We start from the raw sequence: 18,156 nt of genomic DNA on the forward strand, positions 1-18,156 counted from the left end.
GGATAAGAAACTTGTTGGTCTTATATTATAGTATGTAAACTTTTACATAATCCTGTTTGCAGAATAGTGTTTCATTTCTACCCTCAATGGTGCCTATTATCCTTCAACAGTGGTGATGTCACTTGAACAGAAAGTAAACTCTAATCTTCTTCTCGGGTCGATAAAGAGTAGTTGTTCACCTGTGCAGGTTGGGAGAGGAGACCTGGGGGAACAGGTGAACATTTTAAAGACTTCTGACTTCAGTGTCATCTATACCTCACCTGCAGAATAATGAAGACTTAACTGATGAAACAGTTCCTAGATTTTGTGATTTTGAATCAGCATAGTTAGCATGCCATTCTCTCTTGGTTTTTCAAGACACTTACCACTTACTCATATGTCACCTCTTCCCCTCACCTTGTCACTGATAATTTATGCTTTTTAATTTATGCTCTTTTTTTATAAAGTATTCCCATTTTAATGTTGTCTAAGGAAGGATCAGTGAAAATTACTTTTTTGGGGGGGTGGGGGGAGGATTATCAGAAGTCTCCATTCTATTCATTGAGATTTACTCCATACTTATACCTCCCATTACCACCTACATCCCAAAGCATCTCAAATACATCTCTAGCCCTGATCTCTCCTATTGCTTTCACATCTGTAGGTATCACTGCTTGGATGTGTCACAGGTGCCTCATAATGTGATTGCTATTTAAAGGCTATAGCATTTACAGAAGTGTGATTCAAATATTTATTGTGTACCAGGCTAATTTTGCTAACATTTATTAAGATAGCACTGTGTTTCAGCCATTGTAAGATGAAGTAGAACTGTAGAAATAAAACACAAATCCTGACCTGTAGGAGCTTCTGGAGAGATAGACAGAAACATGTTCCTGGTGCTTTGAGATACATACATACATAGAGATACTGGAATATAGAAGAAAAAATGTATATTTTTACCTAGGGAGGAAGGGTTAAGAATAACTTCAGAAAGAAGGTGATTTTTACTCGAATGTCAAAGTGGTAATAAGTGTTCATCAGATGGATAAGGTTGTGGTAGGATTTTCCAAGCAGTATTAAAAGCAAGAACTTAATGTTGCCATGTGCGTAGGTTGGAGCATTAGGGGAGCTAATATGCATGGATCATTGGTCTGGAGTGTATAGTGGTAGGAGAGACAAAGCTGAAGATTATAACAGAGCCTTGCATGCCACACCAAGGTCTTTACCCTGAGGGTATAGGAGACCAGCATTACATGTTAAAATCCTACTTGCATTTTAACACACAGAGGTTTGGGGAGGATGGAATTGAGAGGGACCAATATAGAAGGCAAAGGGAGATTTGGAGGCTCTTGTCATCTAGACTAGTGCTATCAAAGCATGGTGCCCATTGGCTAACTTATTCTTATGAGTCCTTGACAAACATAAGAAGCTTATGGTATAATGCAAGCACACTGTTCAGTGGGGCAACTGTGCTCTCATGGGAAGATTTTCTCCATAAAGGAAGCTGTATTTTGATTCTTGAGCCAGCCATTCATCTTGTAGCAGACCCCCAATTTGAGTGTATGTGGTCTTTAAATTCTCCCAATGTCACATATTCACAAGTAAAAAATGTTTCAGTACATGCCTTTAACATATACACATTTATGAGCTTTACATACATATTACTGTAATACACATAATACAGATTATAAAAAACTCTGAACATAAATTTAAAAAGGATAAGATGAAAATAAATAATATTTTCTTAAAATTTCACTAAAGTGAAAGCAGTGTAACTAAATATACTTCACTAATTTCAAAAATTGCTGTTTAACCCTTTCTGATGTAGGTATTCCAAGGGTCTGCTTCTGGTTCAGTTTATTTTGATTTTGGTTTAAATGGCTGTCAATGAAAAAGTTACCTCACAAAGATAAATGGTTCCACATGGAATAAGGCCAGCTTGGCAGTACTTATGAAGTTAAGATTCTCATCTCTCAATCCAATTCAGGAATTAAACACATGTTTTTATTGAAATTCATATTCTCAGATGTCAATCAGTTGTCTTTGCACACTAACCTAAAGGTGTTTCATTTTCATATTTTATACAAATGGATTTTAAATACACTGTAATTATTAATTTGCAATATATTTCAACAGGGTAAAATTCAATTTCTGGCTTTAACAAAACATAATTTTCATAAATGACATTCACCATTCTCATCAGGAAAATCACATAACATGGAAATGTTTTTAAATACTTGTTTCTAAAGTCCCTTTCCAAAGCACAAATTTCTTCAGAAAAACAATATTCATTAGTGAAATATCACCTTTATCTTGAAGGGGCAGTTAAAGTTGTCTTTTATTTTTTTATTTTTTATTCTTTTTAAATTTTTATTTATTTATGATAGTCACAGAGAGAGAGAGAGAGGCAGAGACACAGGCAGAGGGAGAAGCAGGCTCCATGCACCGGGAGCCCGATGTGGGATTCGATCCTGGGTCTCCAGGATCATGCCCTGGGCCAAAGGCAGGCGCCAAACCACTGCACCACCCAGGGATCCCTAAAGTTGTCTTTTAAAAGTATCTTCCATGTTAAAAAAAAAAAAAAACACAGAAAAGGTCAACACTTTTTTTTTCACTTGTGTTTTTATAGAAAGAAAAACATTCTAAGTACTTTGCCATGAGTTAACAAAGAACCCCCATGTCGTACAGTAGATTTTTCAGGGTCACTTTGCCTTCTCATATGGAGCCTATCTGTTGAGAAAATAAGGTTAAGAATTCACTTAACTAGGTGTATTTAATCTGAAAGGGAAGCACAATTGTTAAAAGTGAGAGTATAGATGTTAAGTCTTTGAACTGTGGATCACCCATTATTCCCTGGGGATGCATCCATTCCCTACCTGACACCTGAGGGACCGTAGTCATTTGTGGATAAAATAGTAGCAAAACTTGATTTGCTCTCATTTTTAAAAACTTAAGTATAAATAGAACTTTTAATATTTCTTCTTGCCTCTAATGGATTAGCTTGTATCTCTCCTGGGGTGCTATGTTCTTCTTTGGCAAGAACTTGACCAGATGCTCAATGGTGAGATTCTGAACAAAGGCAAAACCAGGGAAGAGGAGAGATGGTACTGATAAACATACTTGAGGGAGACAAAAATTGTCAGAACTTGATCACCTATTAGATATGGCGATAGGAATCGAAGAAATGCACAAATAGATATTTTTTCTGCTGTTTTAAAAATAATTATGTCCCATTTTTTCTAGTGATTGTAAGTTTTACCAGAAACGAACCAAACTATACTCTTCCTTCTTCATGCCAGGCATTGTGCAGTGCACATTCACACACATACTTCTCTGGATAGAGTGCCTTCTACGTATTTGTAGATCTATATCTCAGAATTTTTGCAAATAGCAGCTGCTCAAAGCTGTTTTTTTTTTTCCACAAGAGGGCCTCTATAAATGTCCACACCAAGGTGACTTCCTGATGAGGCATCAGGATGGCATGGTGGAGTGTAAGGCCTTCTGAGTCTCAAAGAACAAGGACTTTCTTCCAAGCAGTAGCCTAAACCGCTGGGCAGGAGAGTACTGGTGAAAGTCTTCAGCCAAGATATCAACATTCCCTACCCATAAGCATCAGCTACTCCTCTTAGTGACCCCTTCATTCCAAATAAATAAAATAAAATAAAATAAAATAAAATAAAATAAAATAAGGACTGACATATTCTTTTGTATGCCTTACTCACAGCAAGGTTGGTCCACTGTACACTCCTCCAAATGCATCTTTGTCGATAGCTGACAGGTATTTATTCTTGTTCAGGTAACTAGAGAGAGAGAGAAAGAATGAATTAGGTGAGGTTAAGCAAATTAATATAAATACCAAAATGAAATGTGAGCATAGTCTCCCTAGCTATTGTTTTTTTGTTTGTTTGTTTTTGTTTTTTAAAGATTGATTGATTTGAGAGAGAGAGCAAGAGAGAGAGCACACGCACAAGCAGGGGCAGGGGCGGAGGGGAGGGGAGGGAGAGGATTCAGCTTGATTCTCTCCAGCAGACTCTCTGTTGAGCTTGGAGTCTGATGCAGGCCTCCATCCCATGACCATGAGATCGTGACCTGAGCCAAAATCAAGAGTCAGATGCTTAACTGACTGAGCCACCAAGTGCTCCTATTAACTGGTTTTTAAGAATTTGGAAAACACCTACCTTCTTCTGGCTTAAGCACTCAAAACATCCTAGGTTTTAGTTGTACAAAGTTTACACATATTATGGCAGATGTCTTTGGAAGTGAGCACATTTATGATATAGTTTGCATATCTAGATTTAATAAAAGTTGCCTAGTTCCCTATTTGTAGGCATACCTCAAAGATACTGCAGGTTTGGTTCCAGACCGCCATAAGAATGGATTTTTTGGTTTCCCAGTGCATATAAAAGTTATGTTTACACTATATTACTGTCTTATAAGTGTACAATAGCATTATGTTTAAAAAACTAATATACATACTTTAATTTAAAAAAAATGCTAACCATCATTTGAACTTCTAGGAAGTCACAATCTCTTTGCTGGTGGAGGATCTTGCCTCAGTGTTGATGGCTGCTGACCGATCAGAGTGGTGGCTGCTGAAGGTCAGGGTGGATGTGGCAATTTCTTAAAATAAGACAGCTGTGAAATTTGCTGCATTGATTGACTTTTCCTTTCAAGAATGATTTCTCTGTAGCATGTGATGCTGTTTGATAGCATTTTACCTATAGAACTTTCAAAGATGAGGTCAGTCCTCTCAAAACCTGCTTTTGGTTTATCAACCAAATTTATGTTATATTCTAAATTCTTTGTTGTCATTTCAACAATCTTCACAGCATCTTCTCCAGGTATAGATTCCATCACAAGAAACTACTCCTCATCCATAAGAAGCCACTCCTCATTCATTCAAGTTTTATCATGAGATTGCAGCAATTTAAACAAAATAATAATGAAAAAGTTTGAAATATTGTGAGAACTACCAAAATGTGACACAGAGACATGAAGTGAGCAAATAATGGCACCAGTAGAGTTGCTTGATGCAGGGTTGCCACAAACCTTCAATTTCTTAAATGCAATATTTGTAATAAAGACTGTCAGAGATTCAGATTTTTTCTTTGGGACAGGGTTGCCAGATTTAGCAAATAAAAATACAAGATGCCCAGAAAAACAATGAATAATTTTTAGCATAAGTATTCCCCATGTAGACAGCAAATAGATGGGTCCTGCTTTTTTATCCAGTCTGAAACCCTGCGCCTTTTGATGGGGTCATTAAGCCCATTCACGTTCAGAGTTACTATTGACAGATATGAGTTTAGTGTCATCATGATATCTATTTAGTCCTTGTTTTTGTGGATTGTTCCACTGAACTTCTTCTTAAAGGGGAGTTTTAAGAGTCCCCCTTAAAATTTCTTGCAGAGCTGGTTTGGAGGTCACATATTCTTTCAGTTCCTGCCTGTCTTGGAAGCTCTTTATCTCTCCTTCCATTTTGAATGAGAGCCTTGCTGGATAAAGTATTCTTGGTTGCATGTTCTTCTCATTTAGGACCCTGAATATATCCTGCCAGCCCTTTCTGGCCTGCCAGGTCTCTGTGGAGAGGTCTGCTGTTACCCTAATATTCCTCCCCATGAAAGTCAGGGACTTCTTGTCTCTTGCTGCTTTAAGGATCTTCTCTTTATCTTTGGAATTTGCAAGCTTCACTATTAGATGTCGAGGTGTTGAACGGTTTTTATTGATTTTAGGGGGGGATCTCTCTATTTCCTGGATCTGAATGCCTGTTTCCCTTCCCAGATTGGGAAAGTTTTCAGCTAGGATTTGTTCAAATACATATTCTGGCCCTCTGTCCCTTTCGGCGCCCTCGGGAACCCCAATTAAACGTAGGTTTTTCTTCCTTAGAGTGTCATTTATTTGCCTTAATCTGTCTTCATGGTCCCTTAATTGATTGTCTCTTTTTTCCTCAGTTTCCCTCTTTGCCATTAACTTGTCTTCTATGTCACTCACTCGTTCTTCCACCTCGTTAACCCTCGTCGTTAGGACTTCTAGTTTGGATTGCATCTCATTCAATTGATTTTTAATTTCTGCCTGATTGGATCTAAATTCTGCAGTCGTGAAGTCTCGTGAGTCCTTAATGCTTTTTTCTAGAGCCACCAGTAGCTGTATAATGGTGCTTCTGAATTGGCTTTCTGACATTGAAGTGTAATCCAGATTTTGTAACCCTGTGGGAGAGAGGGCTGTTTCTGATTCTTTCTTTTGAGTTGAGGTTTTCCTTCTAGTCATTTTGCTCAGTGCAGAGTGGCCAAAAACAAGTTGTATTGGAACACGGGGGAGTATCACTGGTCCGTCCAGCTGGTCTTCTGGGGGAGGGGCCTGCTGTGCTGATTTTCAGGTGTTAGCACTTGGGGGAGCTGCTCTGCCCCTGCCTGCTGCAGGGCTCAGCGGGGGTTGTTTACCCCGTGGGGTCCCAGGAGGATCAGCCGCAGTTGCTATGGCAACTCTGGAAGCCTGGATTCAGCCTCCGCAGGAACTACGGGGCTCTCCGTCTGCAGGGCCTGGAGGCTCCGGGGCGGGGCCGCTGGTCTGCTCAGCTCGGGGCAGGAGCGTCCTCGCTGTCCTGGGCCCTCCCGGCCTCTGCCTGTCCCGGGGGAGGCCGGATCCTGGGCTGTGTCCCGGCGCCCTGTGCTCCGGGGCCTGCGCTGGTGGATTCGCGCTCCCGCCCCGCAGCCCCCTCCGCGGAGCCGCCGCCCGAGCCCCTCCGAGCTCCATCTATTTGCTGTCTACAAGAGACTCATTTTAGACAGAAGGACACCTACAACCTGAAAATAAAAGGTTGGAGAACCATTTACCATTCAAATGGTTCTCAAAATATACCCTAAAAACTATAGAACACTTCTGAAAGAAATTGAGGAAGACACAAAGAGATGGAAAAATATTCCATGCTCATGGATTGGCAGAATTAATATTGTGAAAATGTCAATGTTACCCAGGGCGATTTACACGTATAATGCAATCCCTATCAAAATACCATGGACTTTCTTCAGAGACTTAGAACAAATTATTTTAAGATTTGTGTGGAATCAGAAAAGACCCCAAACAGCCAGGGGAATTTTAAAAAAGAAAACCATAGCTGGGGGCATCACAATGCCAGATTTCAGGTTGTACTACAAAGCTGTGTTCATCAAGACAGTGTGGTACTGGCACAAAAACAGACACATAGATCAGTGGAACAGAACAGAGAACCCAGAAGTGGACCCTGAACTTTATGGTCAACTAATATACGATAAAGGAGGAAAGACGATCCACTGGAAGAAAGACAGTCTCTTCAATAAATGGTGCTGGGAAAATTGGACATCCACATGCAGAAGAATGAAACTGGACCACTCTCATGCACCATACACAAAGATAAACTCAAAATAGATGAAAGATCTAAATGTGAGACAAGATTCCATCAAAATCCCAGAGAAGAACTCAGGCAACACCCTTTTTGAACTTGGCCACAGTAACCGGAGAAGGACAAACAGTGTATGTTCTCATTCATTTGGGGAATATGAATAATAGTGAAAGGGAATATAAGGGAAGGGAGAAGAAATGTGTGAGAAATATCAGAAAGGGAGACAGAACATAAAGACTTCTAACTCTGGGAAATGAACTAGGGGTGGTGGAGGGGGAGGAGGGCAGGGGGTGGGGGTGAATGGGTGACGGGCAATGAGGGGTACACTTGACTGGATGAGCACTGGGTGTTATTCTTAATGTTGGTAAATTGAACACCAATAAAAATTAATTTATAAAAAAAAACAAAAAAAATAAGTATTCCCCATTGTAAGTTTTGAAACATTTTTGTACTAAAGAGTTGTTTATCTGAAATTCAAATTTAATTGGATGGCCTGTATTTACTCTGACCATCCTATTTTAGAGGGAGAGCAGGTTAATAAGATTACAGAGAATGAGTGTGTAAATGAGTGAATAAAAAAGTTAATGTACATCTCTTCCAAAATAGTGAGGTGGGTTACACATGTGATTGCTTTAAGGAAAAAGTAATAGAGAGTGAAAGAAGAGAAGACTCAGCATATGATATGATGGCCCATGGACTTTCTTGATGGCAATGACAAGGCAGCTGATTTACAAATCCCATAGGGTATGGCCCAGACATGGCTTTTTCAGGCAGTGGCTGGACACTAAGCTTTCTAGGACATTGTTAAGTTTTAAATGGAGAGGTTTCATTAATCTCATATATATACAAAAACCCAATTAAGGTGCTACAGGAGCTCATCTGTGCCTTGGGGTTGAATGGCTATTGTGTAAGGCTGTTAATCACATGCTTCCTTGGTCACTGTTTGTCCCTCAACTCACAGTGTCCATGGAATTCCTTCGGTCAGTGATAGCTAGAGTGGGCAAGAACCACCCTGGAGAAACAACAGGAGAGAAGATCTTGAACAGCATGATTTTGTAAAAAGGCAACTAAGCTAAGCATAAGTGTGGCACTGGCTTGCATCTCTTTTTGTATTCTTTGGACCATGCAACTTGCAGATCACATTCTGTTCCCGGACTGCTGAAAATCAAGTGAAGATCAGTGAGCTCATCTCAGTTTTTCCTCTTCATCTCAGACTGCTGCAAGAGAAAATCGGCTTACTCTAATCATTAAAAATTATTATAAAACTAAATAATTGCTTGTCCAATTCTGTAGTGTTTTCATCTGATATTCAATACGCCCCCAAGGATAAGGAGAATGGTTGATAAGCATTGTAGTTTACCAGAAACACTGCAGAAGATTTCAAACTGGGAAAGCCAGCCAGAGTCCAGAGGGGAGAAGGAGGATGGAGAGAGGGTGCAGCCAGCTTGAACGGAGATGAACTGGCTCTTGGGGGAGATCCCAAGCTGTGTTCTCTAAAACCAGCAGGGTTGTTGGGCACTTTATCTTTTGGAGATAATTAGGTGTTCAAAAATGAAACTATCACGCCATGTTTAGCAGTTTGGAGGACTTCCCTATTATCATAGATTGTGATAATTCCATGAAGCTTTTTACCTTGGATTCAGATTGCTGATGATACTTTCCATTTGAAGCTAAGAGAATGAGATGGGGCCATATAGCCATAAAACCCTTAATATCCAGGAAGAAAGTGCTTCGATCATCCCTATTTATCATATAGTGTTATCTGGAAATGTCAGTCTATTTAAACTGGTTCGTTCACCATGATCTAGGCTGATTGCCCTAGAATCTACATTCTATAAACTAGCTTGGGTAAATCAATCACAGATCTTGGTAGGGTCTCTGGGTGAGCTACACCAGACAATCATTATTTTATAGGGTTGGGGTTTGTGATCATTTAAGATAACTTAAGTCTTTTTGCAAGGACATGGTGAACATAAATGAAATTAATAGTCAGTATAAAGTCTTGGAGTCAGAGTTGAAAGGAGAAGCTTCTTGAAAGCCAGGATTTCTAAATACAAATACTGTGAAGGCATATAGGAAAAGAACAAGCATTTCCTTTTAAATAACATAGACACTGGTACATGTGTGTTCAATGCCTTTATACTGTTTGCACTGTACATTTCACAGATGTACAGAAGAGCAATGTGGTCTGAAAAATGAGGATGGTCAGAAATGAGTTGGGGAAGAATGTCATCTGATGAACTAAGTATGATGGATACAATATTACAGCCCACATCCTTCTTCATTGTACTCATTTTTGGCACATAGCAGCCATTCAATAAAAAACTGCTAGATGAAAAAAATGAAAGCCCAGTTGTTGGGTAACTGTTAGCTAGAGGCACCCTCTATATTATGTTTAGGTGAAGAAGTGACCTGTGTCAGAGGGAGGAGTATGACTTGGTGGGTTGTAGTTGCTGCTGAGCTTTGCTCTCTCAGGAATTTTGCGATACATTTCAGCTCCAAGATGGAATTTCAGCCTGAATTTCCATAATCCCTTTTGGGTAAACCTGGGCTGGCACCTGTTTACATTGTGAGACTCGGGGGAACACTTCTGTAAGAAACAGTGTTCCCCCTCATAGTATTGATTATTTGGAAGAATTAAAGGGAACCTGTGGCCAGCCCTCTGCTCCATGGAAACCTTTCTGATAGCAGAAGTCAGGAGACCTGTAAACATTAACAGGTAGGAAAATGCTCAAGGTTTCAACAGAGGTAAAGGAGGTAAAAGCCAGCTTTGGAGCATATCTGACAAGCTGTTCAAATGCTCCACGAGAAGTAATAGCCTGCTTCATCCCTTAATCTTCTCTATCATCATCTTGTCCCAGTGCTTCAAGCTTTGGTGTTTTGCTTCTAATCAGCTAATGTGTGATGCTAATTAGCACACATAACTTTTGTTGACTTCTCGGTCCATAGTGATTAGTGTTTCCGTGTGTTCTTAGCAGATCAAATGGTATTTTTTTCCTGCCCAAATGCTTACTGTCAGATAGTAGCTAGTTACTAGAGTTTGACAATAGAAAATACAATACAGGGAATCAGACATTCTGAGATAAGCAATATATCCCCATGCCAGATCGTGTGGAAAGAGGATGGAAAAGAAGTTCCAAGGAATGAATTTGTGACTTTGCTTATGACTGGGAGCAGTTCAACTTCTGCTGAGCAAGAAATGCTTGTATTTTTGTTAATTTCACATCTGAGTGATGACAGTGTGCTTGGTTCCACATGAAATCACAGGGCCATGTGCTTTTACACATCTGCCATAATGTTCATGAACTTGTGACTAATTACCCAACTGCTGCTGAGGCATCGGTGCTTATTCTCAGTGTGGAACTTGACCAACTTGGCTGCAAGTTTACACTTTAGTTACATTAAAAAAAAAGTCTAAATGAGGCTAAATTTGATAATTTTAGTAAACTGACATGAGGTGGATGATGGGGAATCATTACTCCAAAATCATTACTTTTGGAAGATGACACATTATTTAAATTAGAACCTAAAGAATTTGAACAAACTTTTGGACAATTTACCAAGTTGCTCACATGCTATGTGTAATCTTTGAACACAAATAGGATCCTTATAGGATACTGATGTGCTCACGTTAGTTTAAGATCACAATTAGCATTGAGACCAGAGACATCAGGCCTGTGTTAAAATCACAAAGTGACTACTACTTCATTATGACTGTGGAAACTTGACCATTGTTTTCTCCATCTGCTACTCAACCCTTATATTCCTGTAGTCCCAAACCTCCTTAGCACCATCACCACTTTGATTTTACCTTGGATTTACACAATACTTTTTACTGAAATGCTTAACTCTAAGAAAAAATAAGTTTCCATCAACCAGGAATGAAATCAAACTGAGAGCAGAATGAAAGAACATTGTTTTAGGACCGAGTTTCAAGTTTGAATTCAAAATACTAATTGGAAAAAAAAGATCTTTGTTTTTTATTATGATTGGATCTGAACTTTCAAACCCTGAAATATTTTTTTCCAGATACTTATCTTTAGCCCATACTTGCCTTTGATCTTTATCAGGAATTGGGAGAAATACACTACATATTTTATCACACAATGGTCATCCTCACTGAATACCCCCATCTAGACCAGAAGTCCACAAACTATGACCATCTGGTCAAATTCTGTCTGCCACCTGCTTTTGTAAATAAAGTTTTATTGAAATACAGTCACAGCCATTTATTTACACATTGTCTGTGGCTGCTGCCACATTATAACGGCAGAGTTGAGTAGGCACGACAGAGATCTTATGGCCCACAAAGCCTAAAATATTCATCTTTCCAAAAATGTTTGCTGATCTCTGATATAGACTTCTAAAAATCAAGAAACAAATGATTCTCACTTAAATAATTCCTACATTAGTTAAATCCTTCTAAAACTTTAATATTCCACATAAAAATGTCAAGAAAGTATAGTGAAAATGGTGCAATGATTTCCTATCTTTAAAGGGATAGTTACAGTAACTACGAAAGGCTGTAATTCAGGGAACCAGTGAATTAAAATCCACTGTCTCCAACAGAATAATTCTCCGCCATTAGCCAAGCCTCTCATGGGGCCCATGAGAAGGTCAGAGGAGAAAGATGGTGAGAAGGTAGAGAGAGTCTTCATACATAACCTCTTCATGGGTTTAATTTCAGAAGATCGCTGGAAGATCTGAAACACTACCGGCTCTTAGATTCTCCACAGTCTGCCTTGAACATAAACCTCATTAAATTTATCTGTCACCCAACAAGTTGGCATGTCAAAAGATTCTTTCTTGAGTAGCATATCCTGAAAACTGTTCTGTGGCACACCGATCCAGAGAGATACTCCTGGAACCAAGAGCTCCCTGGGAAGCTCTGCATACTGTATCCCCATCTTGGACACTAGTAATTCAGATTGTCCTATTAAAAAGACCCAATAAGGCCACTTTTATACTTTGTTGAACTTTATAAGGCTATGGATAGCTTTCTAAAAATAACATACATTAATTTACCGTGGAAAGAGAATTCAAGTAACATAATTTGGAAAATGCCATAAGACTTGGGGAGAATCTAAAATAGAAGTTATTAAAAATAAATAAAAAATAAAATAGAAGTTATTGCTCTCTTGTTAGTGTTTCCATCTTTTCATTAGAAAGTGTCTCTAAACTCCTTTGACATTCTGCAGCTGATTTTATGACTGGAGCCATAAAATAATATGTTGCTAGACTTACACTGAGAAACACAGAGCACAATAGTCTCCTGAATACAGAAGATTCACTTTAAAAATCTCTTGAAGTTTTTGTGGAGTCCTTTAAACATAACAAAAGGCCAATTTATGACTAAGCATGAGATGTTTTGAAGTAAAATAGTCAACGTACGTAGCCTAACTTTAACCCCAGTTCTTTGAATTCAATAAAATTTTTACACCAGCCCTTTCATTAAGGTGTCTCTCACTCAGACCTCATTTGAAAGTTCGCTAAGTTGGTGACCTTGCTGCATTGATAATGTCAGGTTCTTATTGATGAATGACACTGTTGCTTGGTGTGAGTCTTTCTGAAATTTCTACTGGTTATGCCTTGAGTTTTGAGTGGACTCTTTTCTCTCAAGAGTGGACTCTTCAGCTATATGATATCTTAGCCTCTGTATTTCATGCCTGTAACAGACTGAGCTAAGAAGTGTTCTTAGTTTAGTGTTCTTAGCCCATTCTCTTGAGCTAAGTAACAAGAAGTAGTAGGCAGAGGAGTTGGATGTCCAAGCCTAGGTGGTGGCTGCTAAGTCCACAATGACGAATCCCAGCAGGGTTCAGTGAAGAGTCTCGGAACCGGGGAATCCGGGTCCTGGTTTTGGCTTGGCCACTAGCTAGTTCTATCAAATTAAAAAACCCATGTTAAGGAAAAATTTAAAAAGCCATGTGTTCACTCTTGGCTTCATTCCCTTTGTGTGCAAAATGTGACTATTGTACAAGAAGAACGATAACATAATCCACAGCAGTGGTTCTTAACTTTCTGTTTTGTTCGTGTTTTGTTTTTATTAGTTTCAGAGGTAGAATTTAGTGATTCATCAGTTGCATATAACATCCAGTGCTCACTACGTCACATACTCTCCTGTCTATCACCCAGTTATCCCATCCCCACACCTATCTCCCTTCCAGCAACTCTCAGTTTGTTTCCTAGAGTTCAACATCTCTGATGTTTGCCTTCCTCCCAATTTTTATCTTAGTTTTTTTTTCCCTTCCTCTATGATCATCTGATTTGCTTCTTAAGTTCCACAGATGAGTGAAATCATACGGTATTTCTCTTTCTCTGACTGACTTACCCTCCAGTTCCATCCAGATTATTGCAAATGTCAAGATTTCATTCTTTGTGATGGCTGAGTGATATTCCATTTTATATATCTGCCACATCTTCTTTATCCAATCATCTGTTGATGGACATCTAGACTCTTTCCATAGTTTGGCTATTGGAGACATTGCTGCTATAAACATGGGGGTGCAGGTGCCTCTTTGAATTACTATGTTTGTATCTTTGGATAAATAGGTGGTAGTGGAATTGCTGAGTCATAGGGGATGGTTGGTTCTTGACTTTTACTTTACATTGACTGCACCTAGGGAGATTTTTTAAATCCTCATGCCTTGGCTACACCCAAACCAATCACACCAGAATGTCTGTTGGTAAAATCTGGACATCAGTGCTTTCAAATCTGCCAGGTAATTTCAATATTCAGCCAGTAGTAAGAACTATGCTATTTAGACCTTAAAGGCTGAATTTTGTACCCCATATTGCTGTTCTTTAAAAAATGATAACTGAGAGTGATTGAAGGTAAGACCTTCCAAAGACAGGAAGGATAAAGAGGCAAATAATTTAAAACCTAGCTCCTAATCATGGGCTTTAACATCTTTTGCTTGTGAATAATAAAACTTTTACTAATAAATGACCCTATATCCAAGGTTTGTTTCTGGTTCTTTATCTGATCTAGCATTTTGGAAAGACAGTTGTGGTTCAGGAAAGAGTCAGCTGGACACATTGAATTCAGGAGCCTTATTATCAGATCTGGTCTCCCTGGTTGAAGGTTTCTTCACCCTCCCTACCCCTGCCCTTGCTAGTGTGGTTCTCTGTTGCCTTAATGCTAACATCTTGATGCACCTGCTATCTAGAATGGTGTGATAGTTTTCTGAAATCTTTATGCCATAAGTATCTGCCAATTGTATTTTAAGAAGTTCCAATTCTCCACTTTCTTCACAGAAAATCTGAACTTGGATGATTATTACCCTTAAGGCCATGGCTTTCTAGGAATAGTTGAATCAAAGAGGAAAATATTTGGTTAGATTCATGTAGTATTAAGGTTGAATGCTTAGTAATTTTTAAAAATGCAATAAATCTTGGGGAAATCATGCTTATATCTCCAACTAAGGAGGTTGGTATTATTGGATATTTAGTATTTAGTCACTTTCAATCTCAAATACACATTTTGGATTTGGTTCATTTCTCCCTAGTGTACTTTGGCCCTAATATTGCTGCCCTCAAGATGACACCACTAGAATGAATGCTCAGTGTAGGCAGGGAGCACGTTGATCTTGTTCATCTTTGCATCACCAATAAATAGCACAGTATCTGGCTCATTGTAGATGTTCAATAAAAATATTGAAAAATGGATGAAGGGTTATATGATATTTGTATGATAAAGTTAAGATGGAAGTAAGGTCTTTCCAATACTATAAATAAAACTGATGTATAAGTATTCATGTTATCACTCTATTGAGTCTTTTCAGACTTCCTCGGTAATTGTGCATTTTAAAAAATGACTAATAACATGACTGAGACAATTTAGAGAAAGTATTCTAATATCTATTTGATAAAGACTATGAGGAAAACCAAAAGCCTGGCAAAAAGTGAGAATCCACTTCAAACAAACTCAGAAAGCCATGCTGAGGTATAATGATTTCCAAACTTATTAGCATTTATTCTTTAAAAGTGGAATTTTATCAGAACCCACCACCTAACTCCCAAATCAGAACAAGACTGCTTTGGGGTGCTTGGGTGGCTCAGTCAGTTAAGGATCACCTTCAGCTCAGCTCAGGTCATGATCTTGGTGGGGGGATTCTGGGATTGAGCCCCCGCTTAGGGCTCCCTACTCAGACGGGAGCTTGCTTCTCCCTCTTCCTCTATGTGCACTCTCTCTTTCTCTCAATCAACCAAACAATGAATAAATCTTAAAAAAAAAAAAAAGAACAAGACCACTTCATTTACATGTATTTTGTTTGTTTGCACCCAAGGTCACTGCATATGATTGTGTAGGTTATTCACCTCACCCAGCTTAAGTGTGGTCCATGGAGCATCATCATCATCATCATCATCACCTGGGAGCTTGTTAGAAATGCAAAATTCTGGGCCACTTAAGATCTGTTTAATCAGATTCTGCATTTAAATAAGATCCCAGATGAATTATATGTTCAATAAAGTTTGAGAAGCCCTGTAAAACACAATGGATCCAGGACAATAGGCCTTCAGATTTGTGATGACCACTTCCAGAATATAAAATAACTGTGTATGAAATATTTAAAGGGGGAAAAAGGTGGAGTCACAAAAGAGTAAGCAATAAGACTGTCAAAAATGAGCATGCAAATGTTTTGAAAAAGCAAATAGAAATTCTGGAACTGAAAAAAAATACTCAGTGATGTTTTATAAGATAAACACAAAAATCTGTGGTTTGTTGTTCTAGCTGACTCTTACCATGGTGGTTTTTTCTTCTCCTATGTGTGAAGTTTGGCTGATTTTGATGGGTCTAGATCTCTAAAAAAGCTGGAGGCCTTCATTGTTTTTTTTTTCCCCTCTGCAAAGGTTTTCATTTATTTCTGCCAGGAATCAGAAGATACTGCAAGGGTGGTACCAGTCCAGCTCTTATCCAGGTTCGCTGGCTTAATCCAGGAGTTTCAGGTTTATATTACTTCCCTGTCTTCTCACTGCACTGCATACAGCCTTGCCTCTTGGCACCATTGATGTTGGTTGCTGTCCCTAACAAACTCAACCTTCTTTAAGCATCCAGCACTTTGGTTTCAGCTCCTGGTTTGCTAGTTTATTTCCCTTTCTTGGTGCTATGACAGAATATAATTTTTTTAAATGTATGATCTAGTTGCTTTATAGTAGGAAGGCTCTACAAATTAATTAGTCCACCAAAATGTGGGAAGCAGACTCTACTAAAGTTGTTTTTTCACTTATTAGATATTAGGTTAAAACACAAATTAGTATGGCTGAACCAGTCCACAAGCTCTTAGACACAAAGCATGCCCTCGTGTAGATACTGGGGGCCACAAAGACCTGACAGGAAAGTACAGCAAACAGAACCGTATGTAAGTGACATTCTTTTTGCCAACATTTTAGGCATTATTTATTTTTGGGGGGCAGGCAAAAGTTGGATATGGCTTTTTAGCTATTTCTGAAGGAATCAGATATAAACTAAATCTTTCTGAAAATGTGCCAGAAAAAACTAAAAAGAAAAACCTTGCTTTCTGAACAGCTTTGGACTTAATTAAAGACATGCTTTACTTCCTGTACCTATACAATGTACCCTCAAGAACATTTACACACACACACACACACACACACACACACACACTCCTACAAGGAAATCGAAGGTGACACCCTGGTTCTCCATTTTATCAAGGATAAAAGCTTTGGGATTTAGAATTGGAGTTATTGTAAGTGTTTGCTAAAGCTGGCTCTTGTCAAGTTCCTTAACATCATCCCCAAGTTTTGATCATACTCACTCTGGGGTTGAGGAATGCTCTGGATGAACCTTTCTCTAACAGAATTCTGACCCATTGGATGCTCCCCCATTGGATGGGGTTGGGAATGTGGAGGAAGATAGTGGTTTCCATGGCTACCCTTGACTTACACAGCATCCAGTTTTGTCCCATTGAAAGCATGTCCTTGGATTGAAGTAAAGCCATTGTTGTATAGTTTCCTACAATCAACAGAAAGAGGAGGAATCAGTGACCTATAAGAAGTGAGGGTTGGGGTTCATTTCTGCAAAATCAGAAATGTGCATGAAGGTTCTCAGGTCCCATAAGAAAACTTTACAGTATGTTTTGCTTCAGACATAGAATATTTCCCAGTTTGAATCCCCATTTTCCAGACAGCTCCTAGTAACTTCAAGCTGTTTCTCAGAAAAGCAATGACTTGCCACTGGTAAGAATTTTTAAAAAATATTCTACCTATACCCAAAAAAGAAGAGTTTCAGGTAATAGTTAACCCAATGTCAATAATGGAGGAATAACTTCAGTTTCTTAAGACGAACATTTTCAAAGACACTGCTCACATGAATACATACATTGGTTTTATATTTTTCTGCTTAAACTGTTGTTTCACATTTGTATTTTATCCATATTTTTATCCTCAGGGCTTATCATAGCTTAAATGCTTAATGATTGCAGGCTGAATTGAGTTGAACTTCAAAGACAAATCTAAGAATGTAGATAGACCATGTCCTTTTGTGGAAATGTTGATGTTTTAAATTGTTGCTATGTTCTGCACCTAGTTCATTAATGCAGTGATTCCATGGGCTGGACTGAAGTGCTCTTTCCTCTGTCTCCTAGTCGGTCTACTAAGAGGTGAAGGGGACTCGCCAAAGAAAGACACACAGATATAGCACTGTTGGGACTCAGGATTTGTGACCTCAAAAGTGATCCTCCCCACCCACCTAGAGGAGAAGGAGCTCTAGCCATGGAAGCTCTGTCTCCACAAGGATGCATGGGGGTTATTGGCATGTGATAAGAGAAGGCAGCCATGAC

General features: G+C 38.9%; 1 protein-coding gene across 6 annotated transcripts in view; it reads right to left on the reverse strand.

Annotated features, from left to right (window-relative positions):
• TSHR (thyroid stimulating hormone receptor) overlaps positions 1 to 18,156 on the reverse strand; it is a 152,600-nt gene that overhangs the window by 24,448 nt on the left and 109,996 nt on the right. For all 6 annotated transcript variants that reach the window (XM_055304503.1, XM_055304500.1, XM_055304502.1 and 3 more), the window contains 2 exons: positions 17,262 to 17,330; positions 3,702 to 3,779 (listed from right to left, as the gene is read on the reverse strand). In XM_055304503.1, the coding sequence (XP_055160478.1) occupies positions 3,702 to 3,779; positions 17,262 to 17,330 (147 nt within the window). The remainder of the gene's footprint in view (positions 1 to 3,701; positions 3,780 to 17,261; positions 17,331 to 18,156) is intronic.

The sequence above is a fragment of the Nyctereutes procyonoides genome, unplaced genomic scaffold (genome assembly GCF_905146905.1).
Source record: "Nyctereutes procyonoides isolate TBG_1078 unplaced genomic scaffold, NYPRO_anot_genome, whole genome shotgun sequence".
In the NCBI taxonomy this organism is placed as follows: Eukaryota; Metazoa; Chordata; class Mammalia; order Carnivora; family Canidae; genus Nyctereutes; species Nyctereutes procyonoides.